General features: G+C 43.7%; 1 protein-coding gene across 1 annotated transcript in view; it reads right to left on the reverse strand.

The window, feature by feature from the left end:
• Positions 1-25,659, reverse strand: part of LOC134535157 (aminopeptidase N-like) — a 121,038-nt gene that overhangs the window by 14,892 nt on the left and 80,487 nt on the right. The window contains exons 2-10 of the mRNA XM_063374143.1: positions 16,652-17,013; positions 15,211-15,546; positions 14,931-15,089; positions 14,247-14,543; positions 10,438-10,621; positions 5,643-5,799; positions 4,120-4,201; positions 2,224-2,407; positions 88-313 (exon numbers count right to left, since the gene is read on the reverse strand). Coding sequence (XP_063230213.1) covers positions 88-313; positions 2,224-2,407; positions 4,120-4,201; positions 5,643-5,799; positions 10,438-10,621; positions 14,247-14,543; positions 14,931-15,089; positions 15,211-15,546; positions 16,652-17,010 — 1,984 coding nt within the window. The 5' untranslated portion in view covers positions 17,011-17,013. The remainder of the gene's footprint in view (positions 1-87; positions 314-2,223; positions 2,408-4,119; positions 4,202-5,642; positions 5,800-10,437; positions 10,622-14,246; positions 14,544-14,930; positions 15,090-15,210; positions 15,547-16,651; positions 17,014-25,659) is intronic.

Here is a 25,659-nt window from a genome sequence, read left to right on the forward strand (position 1 = left end):
ATGTGTTCATCTTTGTTGCGATGGCCAGTATGAACCAGTGACGGCATATGAGAATGACTGGAAGCCCGGCGCGGAGGGCGGACTGACCCGTCTCCTGGATGTTGAAGACCACCCACTGGTCCTCCGAGGCGGGCAGCTGGGGCAGCGCCACGGACGGCTCCGCGCCCAGCCAGAGGGACGGCCGCGTGTCCTCGAAGTCCGGCTGCTCCAGGGTCGTGAACGTGACGGGGATCCACCAGAGCGGCGGCGGCTGGCCGCTCGCGGCGTCGCTGCCGTTGGCTTCCTCCTCCGAGTCGAACAGGATGAACCGCTTCTGCGCAGCGGGCGAGCAGGACGCGTCAGCTCGAGAGCTTCGACCGGAGCAAGCAGGGTTCTCTCGGCTGGATTCCGCCCAGGCCAGGGTCTGTCGACCACTTCTCCGCGGACACAGCAGTGAGCCCCGAAGTCTCGGTAGTTGTGTCGCAAGAATTACGTGAATAAAACTATTCAAAAGGTGTTAGGAATTAGTTTTTATCATAGTCATCATTTAGTACCACATTATAATAAAATTGATTAGTTTTATAAATAAAAAAAGGATCAAAAATGTAAAACATAAAAACAGAGAAAATTAAAAATACGTAACTACCTATGTGCAGGGGCGGACTCAGGATTGACTTTTGCGTGGGGCACTGGTAGTCTGGACCTAGTATAACATCTGTTTAGAACTTCAGAAGTTGTATTATCCAGTGCATATTTTACCCCATGCACCCGTGCCCCCCCCCCCCCCCCCCCCCCCCCCCACTGAATCCGGCTATGCCTATGTGTATAAGATCTGCACAAAGTACATGTAGTTTCCTGCCTATTTCAGCAATATACGTATGTTTAGGGTGCGGTGATCCCAATAAAGTATGGAGGCACTCACCTAGTTGGAATCCCAGGTTATTAATTTCGAACCTAAATCCTTAGATGTGAGATTTGCAGTAAGTGTAGTATTTGTTACGATTACTTACGAATCTTTCTTCAATGTCATTTAAATTACTTATTAACACAGAAAAACATAAGACTTTTAATTGCAATTCACTTTCCAGTTCAACTAGTTGAATTTAATGTAACTTTCATGAAATATTAGTATAGTAAAGTTACTCCCCCAAAATTGGGGTAAAATTTAATACTGCATTTTAACGGTAAAATAATTTTTTAATAAATTGGTCTCAAACAGATACCTTCAGAACAAAAATAAAAAAGAGAGATTTAAGTATACATCTAAAACTGACTCAATTAGAAATACACAATAAAACAAATCAAATTAATTTTTCTGATCCATGCACTTTGGTACCTTGAACTTTGAATTTAAAAAAATTAACAGATTTTTTTTTTACGATTTGAATTAAATTTTGGTTAAATGCTACTTAGTTCCATTATATAAGTTGCATTATGGTGTTATGTGGTATTTGACATGCTTTTTGTGTTTTATTTCGGTTATATCGCAATTCACCACATAATCTTGTCCCTATTTATTTGTTATTCTCCTTCCCCTATTCTGCCATTTAGCTCCCCTAACCGAGCACTGCATTTGTCGTTACTCTCTGATGAGTCGTAGCCTGGACTTAGCTTACTGGCTGTAGGGAAGATTCACTCGGAAAACCACAAGGAGTGGAAATAACAAGGGTTGAAAGACATAAATTAAATCATAGCAAGTTTAGTAGGTATACTATCAAAATCATTATAATTTATTAAAAAATTCTAAAACATTATTCAAAAATTAGGCTGAATTTAATTTTTGACGTGACAACGTCTAATAAATAGATGAACGCCGGCTGCACGCACGAAAAAGTGTCCCGTTATGCACATTGTTACGTTACGCTGTGTCCCGTTACGCTCATTGTTCCGTTACGCTGTGTCCCATTACGCTTGCGCCGCACCGACAGAAGTGAAAACTTGAAACTTTGTTTATAAATGTGTAATATGAAATAATTTCTACGTAAAATGTACGTAAGAAAATGAATCTGATTACTAGTATAATTTCAAGTATTTATTTTATTATTATTAAAATAAAAATGATTCAAATTTATTCATAAAAGTATGCAATCATTTCATTAATTATTCGTTATGACGTCACGTTAAACTATCGTCCGTAAACCCACTTTACAGACAACCAATTTTTTTTATGAAACGAACTATTACGGTGAAAGCGGTGTCTGCAGGACACCAGCGACCGCGGCAGGGAGGGGGGGGGAGAAGTACCTGCGACAGGTTGGCGCCGCCCGTCTCGTAGTCCCGGGAGACGGTGAGCACCGGGAAGCCCGTCTGCAGCGTCCACGTGTCCATGATCTCCTTGACGGTGACCGTCTCGTTGAGGACGCCGTCGCGGTGCGCCTGGGCCGTCAGCGCCGCCCACAGGTCGTTCTGCGTGGAGCTCTGGTACGCCCTGCGCCGCACGCCGCGACAACACTGAGGCTCGGCCACCCTCGCTCGCGCATCGCTCCCGCGACAAGACCACACTCGACGACACAGCTCAGGAGTCTGGCAAAGGCCGTGATTTATTCATTTTATCTTTACTTATTTAATTTTGTAACATGCCCTCTGACAGAATAAGACTTTGGTACAAATACAAGGATATCGCTAGAGGCAGGCATTTTTCGCGGAAAGATCTGCACACCTATCAGACTGCAACAAGGTATACCTGCACCAGCGGTTTCTTCCTTGTGATTGGCGGCCGTCTGCGAGGGAAGTCGTTGCCTTGTTTGCCCGAGCCATTCAGGACATGTTTGCTTCCAGCACTGGATCACTGTGATCGGTGTTGTTACAATCGACATGTACCTGGAAGAAACTCACCCAATCGCGAAAAATAGACGATGCTACAGTGTTTGAACTTTCAGCTGGTCTCAGAATCTTTTCGCGAAATCTGCATGGCCCTAGATATCGCTTAAAATATAAGGACTTCCCTCCTCGGCTGCACCATAGCAGGCAAGACTACCTACTGTATATGGCCTACATACGAGGAGTAGAGTACCACATACTTGCAGTGATAACGACAGATAAGGACAAATGCATAAATATAGATACAAACAAATACAATCATCAAAAAATACTAGCAAAACCGCACAATTACAACAAAAAAACTAAATTACAATAATTACACAATTAAGGTGATAAATGTATTAAAACATAATAATAATTAGGGGACAAAACAGTCAAAAATTTCCACAAATGAAAAGCGATAAGATAGTAATTTAGCTATAAAAAGTAAAATAAAATATTGAATTGAGAAAATTTAAATTTAATTACATTAAGGCAGTCAGATTGAATTTATTGCAATTAGTGATGAGGTGGTAGTGTTTACAGATAGGAACTATTCCAGCAACTCACCACGGTAACCCAGAGAATAAAATTGGTAATTTTTTTTACTATAAAGGATCTAAAATGTAAAATATACAAAACAGAATAACTACCCATATGTAAATGGAAAAAATTCGCACAAAAATATATGTAGTCTGCTGCCTGTCAGAACACGAAATCTTTATTAAGTTTAAATTGTTTTGTGATGTTATTGTGTTTTCATTTTTTGATTATCCTAGGAAACAAGAGTCAAATCTCCTAAGTGATACCACACCTTAAAATAACACAGCATTTAAACAAATTCAGGCAATTCATTTGGTTATTGTATCAAGCATTTGGCTACGGCTCAGAAACTAATTAAATCTAAACAGCTTTCATCTTATTTACCTTCAATATATTTTTACAGAAAGTCTAACTTATCTACAATTTGACATTTTCAAATTTTCCTCGGTTTCTTCGTATACCATTAGTGTTGATTTTTGCCGAAAGGAAGTGGGATGAATTTTCTTTTTTTTTTTCCTCCTTTTCTTTCAATTGTTAATGTGTATTAATGATGAAGCCATACCAAAATGGACAAAAGCAAGCTGTTCACAGAAATCATCAACAAAGTAGGAAGTCGACGATAAATACATACATATTCACAATCATCCACAAAAATTTAAATTTCTCAAAGCCCAATGAGTCGAGCAAAATTGCTACGATATATTTTAATTTATTTTTCAACAATGGTACCTCTCTGGCGATATTGGCATGCATGCTTGGCCTCACACGGTAAGTAGTAGTGCAGAAAAAACTACTCACTTGCTGTTCAAGTAGTTTGTGGTACCCTTCTTAAACACGTCAGTGGTCAGGAAGTGATCCATCATCCGAATGATAGATGCACCTGGAAACAATTGCCGCAGTGCTTTGACATTTCTACGCAAGGAAATTTTTTGTTCATTTGGTGCGGTGCCTAGACACTGATCAAGATACGGTGAAAAAAATTTTGAAGGCTGCTGTAAGGAACACTTTTATAATTTAGCCCACAAGTTCCAGCTATTGCCACTGAGTACCTTTAGTTCTCGTGAATGGAATTTAAATTCTATTACTAAGATATTGAAATATAATAATCAGAAGTATTGAAATAGTACAGTTTGAACTTGATTAAATTGATTTTATTTTAATTTTATTTGTAATCATTGTCCGTAATCACCGAATTCATTCAAAAACTATTCGAGTGAAGTGAATCACATGTAAATTCTACTAAAATGCTCAAAAAATGGCATTTGGAGATAATAAACTTTACTACCAAGGTACGTTGTTCATATGTCACAAATATTGATGAAAATATTAGTAGCTGTAGTTTAGATAGTTTATCTGAAAATTATTTTCAATACTTTGTTTATTTATGGCACCCAACTTTATTACTAAACAATTTAGTAAATATTAAACGAATTAACTGAATAAACATTGAGTTGACCTGTTGGTGTATTACTGTTGGATTGGTTTGTTCAATAGTTTCCGACCATAGACCTAATACATCTTGCTGAAGCCTGGAAAGCAAAGTATGCGCTAGGCAACTTGCTGTGAAGGAAAATTCAATATTCAATAGTAATGGTCAATATTTCATTCTTAAAATTCATCGGAATTAATGGCTCCTTTACTTAATTTCAATTATTTATACATTTCTACAAGAAATTATTTTATGATTTGTGATTATACTTCTACTTGCAGGGCCATAGAGAGAAAGTGAGGTCCTCTGGAAAATTAAAAAGAAATCTTAAAACTCAACCATGTCCCCTAGAGCCCGGGCGCAAATAATTTTCCTGCCTGTAAACCCGCTTCCCCCCGCTCCTTTTACCGCTCAATGGCCTTGCTCACTAGGCAGGCAAGAACCCTATCCCTGCCATAAAATGGTGGTAACTTCACTTTTTTTTGTACAAGCTTACAATCTGCAGTGCTAATGGTTACACATTGAAAGTTTTATTGTGACACTTTAAAGACATTATCGTTTCACTTGATAAAGAAAGTTGCCTTAAAAGAACCAGGAGATAGGGGTGTCTGGCACCCAGATACCCTTTCAAATTTTATGAAATTACAAAACAAAAAAAAATGAAGTATTCATAATTTTTGATACATGTGTAATAACAAAATAGTAAAAGTATGTCTATAAGATGAAAAATTAAAAAAAAAAAAGTCACGAATGGAATTACACATGCTGAGGTGGTTGTAGCTTTTACTGGGCAGTGTAATGTTGCAGAACAACCGGCCAACATTACATCCCGAAAACAGCACTGAAACTTTTGCAAAGCTTCTTCACATGCGCACAAAACTTTAAGTTGCACCTTTTCCATACGATATCCTGTCGAAGATCTCGTTGATCTCGTCAGGGTGCTCCACTTCGATGGAGATCTGGTGGGACGACTTGAGCGCGTCCAGCGAGAAGACATTCTGCAGGTCGAAGATGACAAACTGCTCCAGGATCTTCCACGACTCCTCCACCTGCGAAGGCCTCGCTCGTCACGACACTGCTCCACGCTGTATGTCTCCATGCAGTGCAACACTCGGTATTCACAGCATCTACAAATACCTGGTGAACCTACGTGACATCGTACCTCCCTGGCCCTTATTTTTGAACCTGGGTCCCAGCCCTGTTTGTACCGTTTACCGCTGCTGGCACCCTGTGACGTCACGGCCAGCCACCAGTTGTTGTGTTTAAAGATGTTGCTTTAAAACTCCAACCAGAAAGTTGGACGGCGTTATATATTTCAGCGTAATTTATATGTTCTTGCACAGTATCTGAGTTTTATTTTAGTGATATTGTTGAACTACTTCCGCTCCCTCAGAGCAGAAGCTGCTGTGCGACCCACCGCAAATATCGCAATAGGGACAGTATGGGAAACTGGTAAGAAATGCACGAGGCAAGTGATTGCAATGAACCTGGTGGCGTGGAGTGTACATACGTTTTTAAGTGCATAAAACCAGTTACAGTAGTGGCATCTAGAGGTGTGGAGTGCAAAATGACTAGAAAGCAATGCAGTGAAGTGTCTCGTGCTTCGACAGTGCTATTTGGCAAGTGTTTCCCATATTATTGTAGAATGATATTTGCCCACCGGTGGGGTCAGACCTTTCTCACTGAGCTCCCATCATTGACTTGCCTTAGCTGATTAGTAAATGCCATTGTTCTTTAAGTATTGTTTTTAACATTTCTTTCTTATTTCTGGAGATCTGTGTACATCTCACTGTGTGCTTTTTTGAGTGGGGGGGGCCTGTGTGGGGAGTGTGTGTGATTCCAAGTAATTCACCGGCACAGACGCATGCCGGCCACAAAGTTTTCGGACTAGGAGCAAATGCTATTGTGACCACCCAAATGACAGTTTTATCAAAGCGTGAGGAGGTTTGTGCGGTTGTACTTGTAAGTACACGTGGACGCTGCATAAAGTCGAACGTGACTACTACCTGACATGTGCAGGGCCGGTGCAAGGTAAATTGACGCCCTAGACGAAAAACCTTAATGCCCCCCCCCCCTAACCCCCCCCGCCAACCGGACACCACAAAAAAAATTTTCCTTGCATACATACATCACGTAAGCCTAAGATTTTGTCAACATTCAAATGTAAGCAGGCTTGTGGTTTTTCTTTCTTTTTTTCTTATTAGAAATCATAAACAGGTCACCGTGGACTTTAAATAATTACTTATATCAATATAAACATTCCAAACTGTTACAAAAATCCATTTTCATCTAGTTTCAATAATCGTTTGCCGTCGTCCGGGGTCTCGGGCTCGAGTCCCGGTGCGGTTCCTAGCGGGAGTGGCGGTTGCAAATGTAATGATTCCGGGTGGGCGCCAGACTAGTTCTGGTGCTAGTCGGTAGTTGGGTCGTGGGGTCGATTGCCCTGCGTGGCCCACTAGGACCGTCGGCGGTGTTGCGTGGGTTTGAGGACTTCCCTACTCGGCGGGGGTTGGGAATAGCAGGTTGAAAGAAGCGTACGCTGAAGTGAGGTAATAAATGACGTGTGTCATTTATTCGGTCGACAGTGGCTCTGGTGTAACGTTGCTGGTTACACGCCACGTCGTACAAGGGTTGACGTTACAAGATACAAATTACAGAATTACACGCAACTGAGTCTGAGAGTTACTGAATTACCGTAGCACAAGTTTACAAAAGGGATGTTACACGAGGTGGCGTTAGACAAGTTTACGAATGTTACGTGGAGAGATGCGTCGAACAAGTTTACAAAAGAATTGTTACACGAGGTTGCGTTGCACAAGTTTACAAAAGAATTGTTACACGAGGTTGCGTTGCACAAGTTTACAAAGGAATTGTTACACGAGGTTACGTTGCACAAGTTTACAAAAGAAAATGTTACACGAGGGTGCGTTGCACAAAGTTACAAAGAAATGTTACAAAGTCACTAATTATTCCGTATTATCGTGTCCCTAGGCGTTTCTGAGTCTGGTTACTCAACGAGGGGTGAGGGCGATTGGAGGCGGCCAATCCCGTAAATCTGCGTATTGAGGCGGTGCTCGCGTCCACGGCAGTGGAGCGCGGACCGCAGCTAAATTCGCTCAAGAGTTCCCTTACGGGGAGTGTCAGCACCGGAGCGACTGAGAATTAACAAAAGTTCTGTCCTCGGGAGTCGGCCCGTACCGGATAATGCACCTACCCCGCGGACCAAGTGTGGTGCAGGGGGGGGTGTGATATTTATACGGCCGGATTAGGTCCTGGACTGAAAAGCTGGACCGGGTACACACGGAGAGATTATTAAAAGGGTTTGAAGAATGACTATATTTACCAGAAGTGAACTCGGTGTGGACAAAGGATGATGTCTCTCCGTGGGACGTGCATCCGCCCCGGTCCATGAGTCGCGCTGTACTGGCGTCATGTCATGGCGTCCGGCCGAGGCTCGGTGGCCCTCGCGCCAGGGTTGACCTCATTACGTTAATTTCTGATCTGATAAGTTAATAAGAGAATTTAATGATGCTAAATTCTTATATTAATTATAAAGGCTGAATTAAGGTCATTTGTCCCTTCTATGAATTGAAAGTTAATATATTTAAGAATTATTATGTTTGAATGTTTTACGTCACACCAGCGACTGTTCGTCTCTTGTCAGATTGCTCTGGTGGGGTTAATGACGCAACACAAGTTTTGAATAATTATGTCATAAGGTCTGGTTGATTGATTCAGGCAGAAGGCCGCCAGGGGAACACTCACACGCGTATTGCTGTAGTTACACACGTGAGTGCCCGGGCACTCCTACGTCGCACTTCCGTCAACCGACTTTAAATTACTACGTAACATAGTTTAATAATTAGTGTTTGTTTTTATACGTGATTGATTGGAGTGACGGTCTGTTTATTTGGGGGAGGCCGGGTTCTACCTTAGTTGTTGGTGGCTCGCCTGACTCGGGTGGGCCATGGCTAGGGGCGCGTTCCGTTAGCGGGGTGAATACTGGTGGTTGCAGGTCGGGCTTTAGGGTGGCCTTCGGTCGGACGACGTCACGTTAAACATGTTATATCAGCTGTTATGTATCGTGCTGCGCCGCCCCCAGCTACTTGGCGCCCTAGGCGGTTGCCTAGTTCGCCTGTGTGGACGCGCTGGCCATGGACATGTGAGTACTACTGTTTTAACCCAGAGTGTTATCCTGTCCCAGTGAGTGTCCACAGGGTGTCTAGCCTAGCTAAGGGCGTACACGCGGGTCAATGTGGGTTCAGGCTAGGCTGCACAGCATTGTTCTCCAGCCTGGGTGACGTTCCTCAGTAAGCCTTACGGGCTGAATGGCCCACAGCTCAACCCCTGTGGGAAGGTGTTCTTACTGAGAGAGCTGGCTCTGGGCAACAACATCTAACCACGTCACTACCGAGAGACGTCCGTCACGTCTCTGCACTCTGCAGGAGACCAGCCCACGTCGAATGTCAGAACTTCTCGAGGAACATTTAATAACATTTTCTTATAATTTTTTTTATATTTACAGGAATGTGCCAGTTTTAATATCTGATAGCTTAAATCTTTTAGAGATAATTTTTTTATGATTTAAGTAAATGCTCTATCCAACTAATGATAGGAACAGTATATGTTTACCCTGTCCCCTTCACAACCCACTATCTTAAACACCATTAAAATCTATTTTTATATAAAAAAAGTATTCTTTTCAGTATTCACTATTAGATGTGTGAGATAAGTACAATGTATTATTCTAAGCAAATACTGAAATGTTTAACAGAGAAAAAAAGGATCTTCATACATTATTTCTGAAGCGAGCACAATGATGGTTGCTAACACCATAGCTCACATAACAAAATATAAATATTTAAGGGAAAGAATAGGAACTTAGCAAAACAAATTTTTCGTCATTTAATATTGGAAATTAAATATATCTTTAAATCATAGATTACACAGTTTTGTTCAAGGTGTGTCCATGCATGTAATTCTGGTTAAATTATAGTGTACTTATAGTGTTTTCATAGTGGAAACAGTTTTAAATGAATAAATTTTATGGAAGAAACCTCTTTATGACCGAAATTCAAATTCATTAGGCAAGCTCAAGCACCATTAACGCATGATTTTTGTAATGTCACAGAGAGATGGTGACGTAATATGTGACAACATACCACCTCCTTACAATTCCTAGCTCCATGACCGTATTATTACAGCTGTACTTATTGGGAATAAATGAGTTATATGCTAAACGCCAATAACTTCGCAGTGTAAACGATTTTTAGCAGACAGTAATTTAAACGTCAAGCATTCAAATAAATTACAAAGTTAGCTTTAACGAAGCCAATTTGGAAACCAAGACTGATATAACACTGACATGACATAAAAAAAAACACTTGAAACCAAAATGGCGTCTTTCACTTAAACTTTATATTTTCTTAGCAGAAGTAATTAGATCCTAGCCTAACGAACTATGGTGTTATAATTAGGGACACCTGTATTTCGCGATTTAATTTCATGTCAAGGTATATTACGACACCTCTCCGTGACCTCAGCCAATAACCACAGGAGAAAAGCTACAGTATTTTGTGAAATACCTTGACACGGAACGTATTCGCGAAATACAGGTGTCCCTAGTTATAATTGATATAAATAAACTGCCAACCATGCCAGGACTCAGGAGGGTCGGGTCGGCTCACCGCGTTCACGCCCAGGTACTCGACGTAGCTGGCGAAGCCCTCGTTGAGCCACAGGTCCGTCCACCAGCTGGGGGTGACCAGGTTGCCGAACCACTGGTGTGCCAGCTCGTGGGCCACCACTGTGGCAACGCTCTGCTTGTTGTTGTTGGTGGACACCCCTTGCTGGTACAGCATGGCCGTCTCCCTGCGCTCGCGGCCATGGGTACACGCTTTACGAGGCGCCAGTACACACAACTAGCACAAGGATTCTTTGTTTGCTGAAGGTAGGACTCCTGATTCTGAACACCTGACTCATAATTGACGTCACTGAACACAACTGCACAAGACCAGGGGCGCAACAACTAAATTGCCAGGGGGGGGGGGCAATATAGCTTTTTATAAAGAATAATCGACCCCCCCCCCTATTGAAGTGGGGTCCGGGGGTCCTCCCCTGGGAAAATTGTATTTCAAGGTGGAAAATGGTGCTATTTAAGCAGTTTTATTATCTAAAAATTGATTACACAGCACTTTCTTTGCCCCCGTTTGCCTCTATTCAAGGTTTCAGAGGAGGGGGGGGGGCAAAATACCCTTGCCCCCCCTGTTGTTGCGCCCCTGCACAAGACCATCCGGTAATACTAATGGAGAAGTAATTTACCAATGGAATACAGTTGACGTCTTACTACTTTGGGCAATATTATAATAAGCCCTGTCGGTAGAATGGTGGGCTGTAGAAGCGCCCCTACTGACATCGGAGTTGATGTTGAAAAAACTAATAAATGCTGATAATTAACAAAAACTGGATAGAAGTGTTGACTACATATTTTGTAATGTATTTTTAATGTTTACAAGTACATTCTTGTAGTGGCTATATTATTTTTAGATCAAGTGTTATGTTGACATCACTTGTTGCCCTGGGACTATTAGTAGTAGTTCTGTAGTAACTACCTGCCTGAATAAAGCCATATCGGGAGGACATAGTCTTGTGCAGTTCCCCCATATATTTTTAGCACAACTTATCCTTTAGTGATACTAAGTACTTAAAAGTTCCATCCAAAAATTTTCCTTTACCTTCCCTGTGTGCTATACCCATTTTTTGTATTTTGGATATCCATTCTGTTTCCTTCGGTTTCATTATGCCACATTTGGCATGTGTTACAAGCAGTGGTGGATCCAGGATTTTGGTTTAGGAGGGGCTTGACCCAGCTGAGGCTAGACTTTATCAAGGCAAACACTAAAACAATAGAGAACCCAGATGCTTTTGGAGGGGGCTTGAACCCCTTAGCCCCCCTTCTGGATCCGCTACTGGTTACAAGCAACAACATATGGCACTGACCATCTTAGGATGGTATTTCTGGTTACTCATATGGCGACAGAATCATTTGAGTTTTGACTGGTCATACTGACGCCGCCGCCAGTGCTCCCTCTGAGAGCACAGGCCGTTATGTGTCCTCAACACCTGATAAGTGCCGCGCCCCGAACGCGCCCGCGCGCGCAACGTAGTGCAGTGCCCCGAACGGCGTGACGTCAGTCACGGCCTCCTACGTGTGCAAAGCGCCCGGCCGGGTGTGGCACTGCGCAAGGGTATTGTTTCTCAGGCATTTTATAATATAAACAAAAACTAAGAAATCTAAACCATTCAATAATTAATGTTAATTAAATGATCATATGTTACAAGGGTATAATTCACAAAACTGGCCGAAGTCATCTTCCCGCGCTCCGCAGTTTTCCCGCGGAACTTCCCCCCTCCCTGGCCCCGGCGGCCAGGGAGGTTAGTCAGTCGCCATCCAGCACTCGCCCGGGCCGGCAGCCCACGCACGGGGAGCCTTCAATTTTTGCACCAACGCCATATAACTGCAATAGGTAAATATAGTCCAAACGTTTTATATCAGCTCCCCGGTCGGCCCAAATCGGCCGTTAGCAGTCACGCGCGGTCTTTAAATAACATGTGTATCCCATCAGGGATTTTTATATTTTACGTATGCAATTAGGTGACCCGTCGTGGCACCTGCGCCTCACGCTTTCACGTCCCACCACGGGACATAGTTCTTTGCCCACGCAGGGCGGCACTGTGCCGAACGCGACCAAAACTTTCGGACGAGTATTCACCTGGGACGTGCCACGGCCACGTGTGTGATATCGCTCCAGATTCCACCGTGTCCGTACCCAGCTTAACGTGGCCATCGCCACCCCGCGGACTATCCGCTCATGCATATTCTCCTGTGCGGGACTAATCGCAGTAATTCAGTGTAACGTGTTTTAGTAAGTAACTTATTCTCCTGTGCGGACCAATCGCAGTAATTCAGTGTAACGTGTTTTAATAAGTGGCTTATTCTCCTGTGCGGGACTAATCGCAGAAACTTAGTGTAACGTGTTTTAATAAGCCAATCATTCTCTTGTGCGGACTAACCACAGTAATTTAGTGTCATGTGTTCCCTTAATTAAGTCGTGGGACCGTTCGTCCTCTCTCGTCACGCCACGTCCGTATACTCTCGCAGTGACCCTAGCAGGTCCAGGTGCGCGGAGCTTAGGTCGACGGTGAAGCGGCCAGTCACGTGAACGTGTGACCTGTAGAGTGTACTCCGCAATAAATCACCAAAGGAACTCGTGTGTTTCATTAATAAGGCGTCCTGGGAGGCCATAACAGCCCGGGGAGTCCTTTGTCGCCGCATCCCTGCCTACCGCCACGAGGCCAGGAACCCCCCCTTGAGATTCAAAATTAACTTACCAGCTTGAATTTACGTAAATTCAGATCAGGCAACGGGGACGGCGTCAATACAATTGTTTTAAAAGTTTTACAGTAAACAGCTTACTGATGTGTATATTGTTGTATTCAGGGGCGCAACAACTAAATTTCCAAAGAGGGGGCGATATCCCTTTTTATAAAGAATCATCGATCCCCCCTATTGAAGCGGGGGAAAATTTGTATTTCAAGGTGGAAAATGGTGCTATTAAAGCAGTTTTATTATCTAGAAATTGATTACACAGCACTTTCTTTGCCTCCGTTTGCCCCCACTTCAAGGTTTCATGGGGGGGGGGGGGTAAAATACCCTTGCCCCCCCCCCCTGTTGTTGCGCCCCTGGTTGTATTCAGTAATACAAAGCTACAATAAAGACACCTTTTCAACTAAACATGTATGAGAATTATTCCGCATATGTGAGATCCTTCACGAGGTTCTATTGTTGGATTGGTTAGCAAACCAGCTATTAAGCCTGTCTGGAAGCGGTGTGCCCCCAGGCCTGTAACAGAGTGGAAGTGATAGAATGTTCTCGGATTATTCTAGCTCAACAGTAGTTGCACCTTTATCAACATCTCCAATTCAAAACCTGAGGTTAACGGGCCATTATTTCACCCCACTGACATCCAGCTGCTCTCCTGGAGCTGGTATCAAGCACTCTTCAACCTTATAACCCGTTGTCAGATCAGAGGAGTCCGCCACATTTAACCAGCGTGCGAGACGTGGTGACAAAGTAAGTAACTATTCCAGCATTAGCTTAAAGTGATATCTGGAAACCACAAGTAAAACTAGGCTGTATGAACTTTGATTCGAACCTCCCTAGCAATATTCCTGTTTTATCTCATCCTATATTTCGAACACCTAACTTGCTGTCACAGAGATTTGAGGCATAGGTATTGCTTTTTTAAAAAGCTAACTTCCATCGCCTTACAGGCCATTTTTATCAACAGGAGAAGCTACGAGAGTGATTAGAGGGGCCACACATAGGAAACTGTGAAAACTGTTCGTTTCTAAACGTGAGCCCTTCCATTCCAGAATCAGACGAGCTTCGGGACCAAGCACTCGTAATCTTCAAGTAAGTACAGCGAACACTTACCGGTAGGTGATGAGGCCCCAGTTCTCCATGGCGCCCGCCGCGAAGTCGGGAAGGGCGATCATGTCAATCTTGGGCAACGGGAACTTGATCTCGAAGTAGTCCTCGAAATACTTGAGGATCTTGGGTCCGATCTCAAGGCTGTAGCGCGCCTGCTGCAGCGCCTCCTGCCGCGCCCAGACCGAGAAGTTGGCGCCCGCCGACAGGTGGCCGAAGTCTGACACCACGAAGGCCACCAGGTAGGTGGACATGGGCACTGACTGACCGTAGTGGTCCCACTCGTAGTCGGGCAGGCCCTCCCTGTGGTGCGGAAACAGCATACAGGCTTCCCACTTGTGTACACAACACATTTCAATTATATTACTAAAACATGTTTCTGCAACATTACAGAAATGTGCTGTGCAGAAAAAGCACTATGTAGTCTCTTACATAGCACAAAATGTCACATTACCAAAACCAAACATTAAAATGTTTCTGCGATGTTACAGAAATGTGCAGAGGAGACATAGTAAACTGACTCCAAAACAATTACTAAAAGTATCAGCTACATCACAGCAGCATAATTCAAACGTTACTATTTGTTATATATAAATATGTTTGAAAATTTTGTGATTTTTTGGAAGAACTTAAGCTTAAACACATTCGACACGAGAACGAACTGACATGCTTTGCTGGCGCGAGACTCACACTGGCTCCGGCTCACTGTTGCGCGGCATGTTGGAAATGGATGTCATGTTGGTTGGGCGGCCGATGCTGATCTGGAAGGTGGCCTTGAGAGCTGGCTCGTCGAAGCAGGGGAAGGCACGCCGCGCATCCGTCGGCTGGAACTGCGTCGCCGCGATCCACCTGCAGCGCCAAAGCACAGTTGTCGCTAACCATGATCTGATTCTGGGCACACAGGCACCCTGTGGACATCTACGCTGAAGGTGATGACTGCATGGGGCTGCTGAAAGCTCGGCGAGCTCACCTGGTGCGATTGCCGGCGATGTACGAGCTGCGGTAGAAGCCCTGCAGGACGTCGTTCAGGTGGCCGACGTAGTGCATGGACACGTTGTAGCGCTCCCCGGGCAGCAGTTCGGCACCCAGGTGCAGCACGAGGAACTGGCGCGGGCCATCGCTGCCCAGCCGGTCGACGGGCACCTCGCCCCCACTGCCGTCGCGCCGCGTCACGCTCACGCTCTCTTCCAGCACGCGCAGGTCGTTGGCGTGCAGCGTGATGGAGCGCGTCACCTCCAGGACCTCCACCGATATCTCCACCTCGCCATGGAAGGTGAAGTTACCCTCTACGATGAACGGCACGATTCTGGAACATTGACGACCACCATCTTTATCCGTGGATGGACACTCGCAAGGCATAATCCAGTACCATCGACCGCTAGACCCCTAGCTGGACACCTGCAGGGAACAATCCATTACCATCGACAAATGTCGTGCATGGCACAACGCTGGAACTGCCATCACCTCTTGATAGCCAGATACCAAAGTGGTCTTAGCAGAAAGACCACTCATCTCCCAACAAATTGGGTAATGTAGGCAGATTTGGTGTTCTGGGGTAACTCCTCTTCCCCATATTCTAACACAAAGCATTCCCGTACTTCATTCCAATTTTCCACCAGTTTATAGCAAGAGAGACTGTTCGCACACAGCAGGTTGGGTGAACAGTTGAAAGTTCTGCTTCTTGACGAGGCAGCTTGCATGTCGAGCGGTGTAGCCTGTAAACAGGAATGTGAGTGGCTGTGAGTGTTCATATCCCTTCCCCATCAAAGTGATGACGATATCGGTGAATACGCTAGCTTCATTAGAGTAAACATTTACACTACTGACTCAAAAACATTTATCTTTTGAACTTTACATATGACCAAGATCTATACTGAGTTTATTTTGATTCTGACATTATGTACCCTGAAAAAGCAAATGGCAAGTGCAAAAATAGCAAGACAATCAAATTTGATTCATGTTTTAAAATGTTAACAGGGGCGATACTGTGAATTTTGTTACAATATATCATGGTAAATACAAGCATTTATATTACTAGGTTAAAGTTAATTGGGAAATTATCACAAACCTACCAATATCATGCTTGGGAACTGCAAAAATTCGTGAATTCAGATGGTTCCAAGATATATTCCTCAATCCTCTACATAGGTACTTGGACAATTCTCTTCTAACTATTGGCTGGGCACTTGGCTTTGTTCACCCAAGATCAAGTACCGTACTTCTTTGGTTGAGGGTTTCTCACTAGCCCATAGTACTGATCATAAGCCCTGAGCCAAACTCAGAAGGAGCACAATGGTAAAGGTGTTTGTATTTTACATAATAATGGATTGAAACAGTTCATTATTCTGGACTACAGTCACGACCAGGTTTGGGCAAAGTTTGACAGAGTGGTATATATGTTCTCTGCTCACCTGATGACGTAGGACTCCGGCCTGATGCTCCTGGGCAGGCGCACGTCCATCTTGGGCGGTTTGGTGGGGGCCGCGGTGGTGGGGGTAGAGGAGGTGGGGCTCGGGGTGGGCGTGGAGGAGGACGGCGCGGCGTGAGTGGCCAGCTGCTGGTTGTGGGAGGAGCCAGCCAGCGGCCAGTCCTGACCTGCACCACCGGCGGAGATGGTGGCGGCCTCCCTGGCCGTGCAGGAGGCGAACTTGTAGACGAGCAGCCCCGTGGCAACCATGCAGCCGGCGAACAGCAGCGCCAGCATGGCGGCCACGCCGCGGCTCACCACGAGCCCACGCTGCTTGTGGAACGTCACTGCGCTGCCGTCCATCGTCTGCACAGCATCACAGCACCACTTACACTGGGCGGGTCAGGGCGTGCGATACACGGCGTGAGCCAGAAATGCCTTTTACACAGGATCAGTCGGGAATGTCTGTTATTATCGGCGGCTCCAAGGCTGGGCAAGCCCTGGGCCCTGCGCCGTTCCTTTGTTCATCTGTTACACATATGTAGGTAAAATGTTTGCCATTACATTTTGTTAAAGGCGTGTGGTTTTCTGACCTCGACCTGCTTGCGTCCCCCCGGGTCGGCTACTTCAACCAATATTTTTGTACAAAATAAAATTCATGGGCATCACTAGCGACCTGCCTTCAAAAATCGTAACTAAGATGGCCGCCATCAGCAGAGCAAAACAATATGGCGGCACACTACAGACTTCAAAATGGCGTGAAGCTGCAGACGGATTCTGACTGGATCCTCCTTTTGGGTCGATTCTAAAATGGTCCAGAAGTGAGGTGCTCACAATTTTCCCGCTGTACATTGTGAGGATGCATCAGTGATACATGTGATACAGTGTACAGTGGGTGCACCATTCCGGATGGAGACTAATTAATCCTGCGGAATGTCGGGAGCTGGTGAGAGGGGGATATATTTCCCCCTCCCCGGGTCACGTACCCTCGGCCTCGCCACAGTTACGCGTGTGTGTCCGCGGCACAACTCCTGGAGATGCACATTCCACCACCGTGACCTCCACCCAGTCCCCGTGGTACTCCTGGCAGGGCGATGATTGAATTGTTTCCGTCGCCAACCCTCGGACAAATCACCGTGGCGCGGGGACTGCTAGTTGCCCTTGCGGGCCGCCGCCATGACAGCGGTTTCTGATCGGGGCAGGTGGCAGCGGCGACTGATCTCTTCTACCTCCTTCTAGCTTCAGGCCCTGTCGCACTGTCCAACACCTTCCAATATGCTGTGTCCAATAAAGTTGGATGGTTATGAAATCACCGTAAACGTCACTATCACAGAGAAAAAGGTTTGTTTGAATCAAACAAATATTTGTTTATATATGGCGAAACAAATATTTACTTGATGGAACAAAATATTTTGTTAGCCTAACCAAACTCGGTAAGTAACAAAAATGATTTGTTACACCTAACCAAATATACATTTGAGTTGACAAAATCATTTTGTTGGGTCAACAGAATCTTTCCTACTACAAAATATTTGTTTGAATTAAAAAAATATATTTATTTCGCCATGTATAAACGAATATTTTGTTGAGGCAAACAAACTTTTCTCTCAGTGAGCGCAGCCATGTTTGTTTGATAAGTTGGATAAATTTAGTTTCCATCAAATATTTTGCACATAAGACGGGTTCTAAAATATGTTGGATGTTGGATTCTATCTCTATCTATTTATCTCTCTATATATCTATATTTCTCCTCTTTATATACTTTTATATCTCAATACATCTATATGTCTTATCTATCTCTCTGTCTCATTCTCTATGCCCCTAACTATCGCTTTATCTTTAGTTATCCCTCTATCTCTATATGTACTTCTCCATTGTCTATCTCTCTATCCCTCTTTATAATATTTAAATTAATTCTTTTATGCGTGCACACTCATATACAGAAAACACAAACGAACTGCCGCAATGAAATGACGAAATATCTTCAAGAAAAAACTAATTTTGCTCTGAGGAACGGCTTTATCGAAATATCACCTAGACAGTGATCTTCCTCGTGCTTCAAAGGTCAAGTATGCAAAGTTTCATCGCAATCGAATGAATAAGGGACAAACAAACACACGTTTATTTTTATATGCATATATATACGAGTGCTGTTTTTTTGACCTCCAATGGGCTATATTAAAAAAAATTACATTACATAATAATTTTATTTCTAAAAGTTCAGCAGGGTCTTACCTATTTGTTTATACATAATCGCCAAAACGATCGAGGCATTTGACATATCGTGACACAAGCTTCTCGATGCCTTCTTGGAAGAAGTCAGCCGCCAGAGAACAGAGGTACAGGGCCAGCGCCTGTATCTCCCGTCTACCTCAGGACGCCGCTGTGAGGCGGGTGGACTAACAGCGCGGCGCACCCGCTCCCGCGTCAAGACGTAGGTATCGCAAGGTATATGAATAGTGCATCACAATGCGCCGCGCTGTTAGTCCACCCGCCTCACAGCAGCGTCGCGAGGGAGAGGGAGATACAGGCGCTGGCCCTGTACCTCTGTTCTCTGGCGGCTGACTTCTTCCAAGAAGGCATCGAGAAGCTTGTGCCACGATATGTCAAATGCCTCGATCGTTTAGGCGATTATCTAGAAAAATTAAGTAAGACCCTGCTGAATTTTTGACGTGACACCATCTAATAAATCGATAAACGCCGGCTGCACGCACGAAAAAAGTCCCGTAACGCACATTGTCCCGTTACACTGTGTCCCGTTACGCTAATTGTACGCTTGCGCAGCATCTATCTCTCTTCCACTCGATTGGAACAACCATCCATTTGACTTTTTCGAGGCACATTAAACTTGAAACACTACCATTCGTTTCCTACTTTTCCTATCATCGTCCTATCCTTAACAGAATAACACAGATTGGAAGAAGTTAAATAGCAAACATGTATAAAAGTTATAGTTAAAAAAATCTCTTCGTTAAAGTAATAAACATATTTGAATTAATGAGTGCAAATAAAAATACATTTATCAATTAAATTGTAGATTTCATTTCACTCCTTCTTTGTATCTATACAAAATAGTGATAATTCAATAAAAATCTTTCAATTTTATTCATAAAAGTATGCAATCATGTCATCAATGTTTTGTTATGACGTTGTCACGTTAAACTATCGTCCGTAAACCGACTTTACAGACAACCAATTTTTTTTTTATATAGCCATCGGAGGTTGAAGAAAATAACTCGTACATAGATAGAATATGCAAACTGCCTACAAATCTGATCCAGATAATCCTGTTCCACGAGGGCCAGAACGAAAGAGGGTTCGACTGTGTGTAGTTTTAACGTGTTTTTCCGTGTTGAACCTGCAGGAGAAGTTTGTCCCGTGTGTTCGTGTCGCCAGACGGCTGCGCGCACCTGGCCGGTGTTGTGTCGAGGCGAACAGACTCGGAGCTGGAAATAAAGGGAACTATCCTCCCCTCCCCTCTCCGCACGACACGCTTCGACGGCTGCCAAACCACGGACAGCAGTTGTTTCACTCGTCCAACCGCCGCAGGGCGCGCAAACATTTCTCCTTCCGCCGCGCTTCATTTGTTTGTTCGAACTGCGGGCGGAGCCGTTACAGCTAGCGTGACGGACCTCAGACCCCCCTCTCCCCCTCGTCAACAAACCCAGAACGCAACAGGACGGCCAGCTGCTAAGTACACAGGAAAAAAATCTTTACTGTTACAAAAAAATAAATATTTCTTTGGACACCAGCTGCCAAGAAATACTTGCAGGTTGTACTATCGCATTAGTTTGAACGTATAATAAATCATAGGAGTAATACCAAAACTTTTGTCGAAAATACATTTTTCATACGACCAACCACAATTGCAAGGGGTGGAATAATCAAGGATTGGGGAATAAAAAAAAATCCACAATTCCCTTAGGCACACCATCGAATCGGTTTAAATTGTTTGTAAATCGTACAATTTTTATCTGAAACTTTTGTCTGGAACAATTTTTGATAATACTAACTATTGCAGCAAAGGGGATGAAAAATATAAGCAAAGGTAGAATTAAAAAAAAAAAAAAATCATAATTTCTGTACCACGTATAACGTTTTAAGAGTTAATAATTTATTTTTATATTTTTAATGTTTATGTTCGTTTAAAGTTTGTCTCAGTATTATATTTAAAAACTTACTGAATACAAGTTTATATTATTTATTTCTTATTATTTATTTTTTGGGGGGGAGGGCCCCTTAAGTTCTTGTAGGAGACTCGTAACACACAACTTGGCCAAGCAAAATTTGGAAATGAACCGGCAGGTTTGTTTACTTATTCGACTTTTGTTTGGCGCAGATAAGGTGTATCTATTGTAAAACCTTAAAATATTATCTAAAACTTTCATTCGAAATTTTTTATGCAACCAACCATTATAGCAAGTGGCGGGGGAAAACAAACATAGCTTGAAGATAACCAAATTCGTAAATCCCTTATTAGGTAAACTATAGAACTATAACATGATTGTCTTGAAATAGTTTTTTAGTAAGACGAACCATTACTACAAAGGTTTGAAAAAAACCAGCAGAGGAATTAAATAATAAAACTTCCCTACCACGTACAATATTGGATCCGTTCTTATTTATATCTTATTTATTGATATCAAAGTCGCGATACTGCTAACTGCGTTCAATCTAGATGCGCTGAACGACTTCATTACTAGGGACCTGAAAAATTCGCGGGTTCAATGACCTCTAGCATGAACTCCATAGTTCTACGTACACTCAGTCAAATGTCACCCACTCATTGGCTGCTGTCTTGTGAGACGTCCCAACGTAGCAGTCTGTGATTTGACGCTGCTTTAGTTGAGTTTTTTCTCATTGGCCCAGAGTCATCCAGGTGAGTTGTGAGCCAATAACAGAGGCAGCAATGAGGTATAACTATTTGAATTCTAGCCTATCGCGAAATGAATCCGCGAATTATTCCGGTATCTATTCATTACCGTAGGGCTGTGTGGACCTGTCCCCTTGAACTGTCGCCGGCACCTCCCCTTTAACCAGACGATCAACCGTCGCAGGCCAAGTTTCCCCAACAGTAATTACTGGCTGCCTGGCTGTGCGCGTCTCCCTCGCAGGCAAACAGTCCTCGCTCACAGCTAATTCAATAAGCTTCGCTCCGAGTGAGATTGATGGGGCATCGGCATTATGGCGAGTCCACGGATTTTCCTGATGTGCAAACATCTTAGCTCACGGCGGACGGCATTTGGTAGAGCAATCTCGTTAACGGAACGGAAACTTGCTCTTTTTAACTTTCATCTTTATATAACTAATGCAAAGTTTCTTAGGTTACATTTTATATATTTATTTCTTAGTTATTATACATTTACAAATGTTTACAATCGTCAAAATACCGCATGTAATTTGAAGTGACTAGACGCACTCACATAAAAGTTTGCTTTCGTGAGTGCTAAATTTCCTGGTTAATTAAGTGAATATTGTTAACAAAGTGTTAAAAAAAATGGGAAATAAAATTATTATTATTATTATTATAACCATGGTGCTGCCATCTGTGTCGGATGGCGCGAACCAAAGTTAAAAAAACCAAAGAGAAACTTTATAGTATAGTTAAGAGTGGGGAAATATTATAGCCCATTTAATTTTATTCAGTTCTATTTATTACTAAATTTTGCATTACTAATTAAATCACCACAAATAATGTCTGTTCACAGATCACTAAGTATCTGTCAAGTCCCGCAGTTCGCACTCCTCATTGGAGCGAGGCTCAACAGTGGTTCGCCCCTCACCTCGCGCCTGTCCACACACACACAGTCTCGCGCCACTCGGTCGCACTCACACGGTTGCGTCGCTCGCCGAACACGGATTTCACTCCACTCGCCTGTCGGGACCCCCGCGGAGGCAGGCGTCGCCGATTTTATACCCGTTGGCCGTCTTTCTGGAACCGACTGGAACGATTGTGACGTGTTCGCGTCGTACCGAGCCGACCCGACGCTCGAAGCATCCAGAACATCGGCGCGTCATTCTCGCCACTCCGCGCGGCCGTCTCTGTAAGTCAAAGGAATCACCAGGCCGTTCAGGTATGGATGGTAGCTCCCGGGAAGGTTCGCGCGGGGGCAGGGGGAGACGAGGGCGGGCCGCCCTAATCCCCAAAGGTATGCGCGCGTGACGTCAGAGGCCGTGCAGGGCCCCCAGGCCACTCAGGTATCTGGTGCGTATCTCCCACGCTCGTAACACTATTTAATAATTAATATTTACAAGATGGCGTTCAGTATTTTTGTTCAAGTCTTTTTCGCCTTTTTTTTTCAGAGCCATTTCATTATATAGTTTAAAATTTAGGTCTGAAAATCGAATGATTCAATAGTCGACGTCGCTACTCCGGCAACGATCTCTAGCGGCCAGTGCGGAAACTACTTATGATTCGCGTCAGTAAATTTATTTTAAAACACAATCCACAAATGCATTAATTTTTAAACTTATATAAAGGAGTACCAAACCATAGAAATTGCAATTTCGCACTAAATGTGTGTGGCAACAGTGTCTACGCTGATGTTAGTGTAATATGACACATCCGATTGTTGGCGTATTTTTCACTCTTGTGTTCAAGAAAAAAATACACCGACACATGATGATGGTTCCCACATTGGCGCAGCCTGACTGCTTGATTGTGGCGCGCGGTAGACAGTGCTTCATTAGCAGGGACAGGAAGATTCCGCGGTCCCAATGGCCTCTACGGTAGACTGCAATGTTCTATTTACACTCTCGAGCGAATATCTAGGGGTATGCACATTTCGCGAAAAGATTTCGAGACTAGATGAAAGTTAAAACACTACAGCATCGTCTGTGTTTCATGATTGGGTGAGTTTCTCCCAGGTACATATCGATTGTAACAACACCAATCACCAGTGATTCAGTATGGAAGTAAACGCGTCCTGATTGTCTCGGTCAAATAAGGCAACGACTTCTCTCGCAGACGGCCGCCAATCACAAGGAAGAAACCACAGGTGCGGGTTTACCTTGTTGCAGTCTAGTAGGCGTTTAGATCTTTTCGCGAAAAATGCCTAACCCTACGAATATCTCCTGCTTTTGAGGCGTTTCACCTGAGTTGCCCGCGATTCTATACTTTTTTTTCCTGAGGGTCTCTCATTGGACCAGAGTCCTCCAGATAAACCGTCAGCCGACAGCAGAAGGATCGCAAAGGCATTTGAACTCTTGTCTGTCGCGAGACGAATCCACGAAATGTTTACCGGCCTCAACCGATACAGCACAGCATAAGTAAGGACAGAAGCTCAATCTGTCTGGATGTAGCGGATTGGTTTACCTTTATGGCGGCCATTTTTGGTAGCGGGGGAATGCAAAAAGCAGGGCCAGCCGGGTAACCGCCAAATTCTCATTTGTTTTTTGTTTGTCTGCTGTTCTGTTAAAAATTATAGACATTAATGGCAAAACATTACTTTATTATCATCATAATCATCTTGAAACTTAATGTTCTGGTCGATACCTATTTCATTTAATTCAAGTTGGCGAATTAGAAAAACCTTCAAAAATGTTATTGTCCAGTATAATGACGAGATTATACCAGAAAATAGATCTAAATAATTTGTAAAACTGCCCGAGAGTAATTTATCAGGAAAGAACAGCAAACAGCAAAAAATCTTCGTCGAAATTTAAATTCCAGTTTGAGTTTGAAAAATTGTTGAAATTTCCTGGGGAGGGCATTAAGAAAAGTGAACAGCCCCCGGGCCCTGCTACCAAAGCGCTAGTCCTGTCGTCCAATCAGAGCGCGGTTTTGTTGGCACCATGGAGACGGACATTCAACGTCGCTCCTGTCCTTGCTTATCCTGTGATTGCGGTACACGTACCGTAGCTACGGCACGCACGAGCCTGCTTGCTTGTCCCGCTGTCTGCCCTCTCCACCCCAACCCCCCCTCGTCCACCCTTCCAGCTGATTAATTAACGACGGCGCGAGTGACGGATGGCTTCGCGACCTGGTGGGGAGGGGAGGGGTGTGTCACTAATGGCGGCAAATGGACGACCGGCAAACACAAAGCCCGACGGGCAGCTGGGACGGGAAAGCCGTGAGCTGCCAGCCAATCACACTCGCCTGGGCACACGGTAGTACCAACCCCGTGCATTCTAGAAAATTCCCAGAATTCACAACAAAAAATAAATAAACCAAGTAAAACAATAATATTAGTAGAGACCTGAAATATTCGCGGATTCATTTCGTGTTATGCTAAAATTCAAATAATTATACCTTAGTGCTGCTTCTGTCATTGGTTCACTGTTAATCAGGAGGACTGAGAGCCAATTAGAGACCCTCACTCATAGAAGTGTCGAATCACAGGCCACCCAGTCGAGACGACTCACAAGTCAGCAGCTAATGAACAGGTGGCATTTGCCCGAATGTGTAGAGGATATTGAAGTCTATCCTGAAAGTCATTGAACCCGCGAATTTTTCCGGTCTCTAAATATTAGTAGAGAGAGGAAAAAATTCGCGATTACATTTCGCGATACGTAGGGGCATGCATATTTCGCGAAAAGATTCCTCGATTAGTTAAAAGTTAAATCATTGTAACATAGTCATTGTTTCGTGATTGGTTGTCTTCCTTTCAGGTACATGACAATTTTTACAGCTCCAATCACAGTAATTCACGCGTCCTGAGTGGCTCGGTCGAACAAGGCAACGACTTCTCTCACAGACAGTCGCCAATCACAAGCCGGAAACCAATGGTGTGGGTAAACCTTGTTGCAGTCTAATAGGCGTTGAGAGTTTTTCGCGAAAAATACCTGCCTCTAATCATAACTATTTTCATTTGTCTTATTTACGTGTTTTAACCGAACATGTATTACAAAGTCGTTTTATTAAGTTACCATATTTTAGGTAGATATAGAAGAAATATTAGATACCCATTGTAGCCGTTACCATGGTGCGACTTACGGAAAAAAATGTATACAGTTTTTTTTTCGTTTTATGGTCCATAAACCCCAAAACAATCGTCAACTAAAAAGTATATA

Source organism: Bacillus rossius, chromosome 8 (genome assembly GCF_032445375.1).
Source record: "Bacillus rossius redtenbacheri isolate Brsri chromosome 8, Brsri_v3, whole genome shotgun sequence".
NCBI lineage: Eukaryota > Metazoa > Arthropoda > Insecta > Phasmatodea > Bacillidae > Bacillus > Bacillus rossius.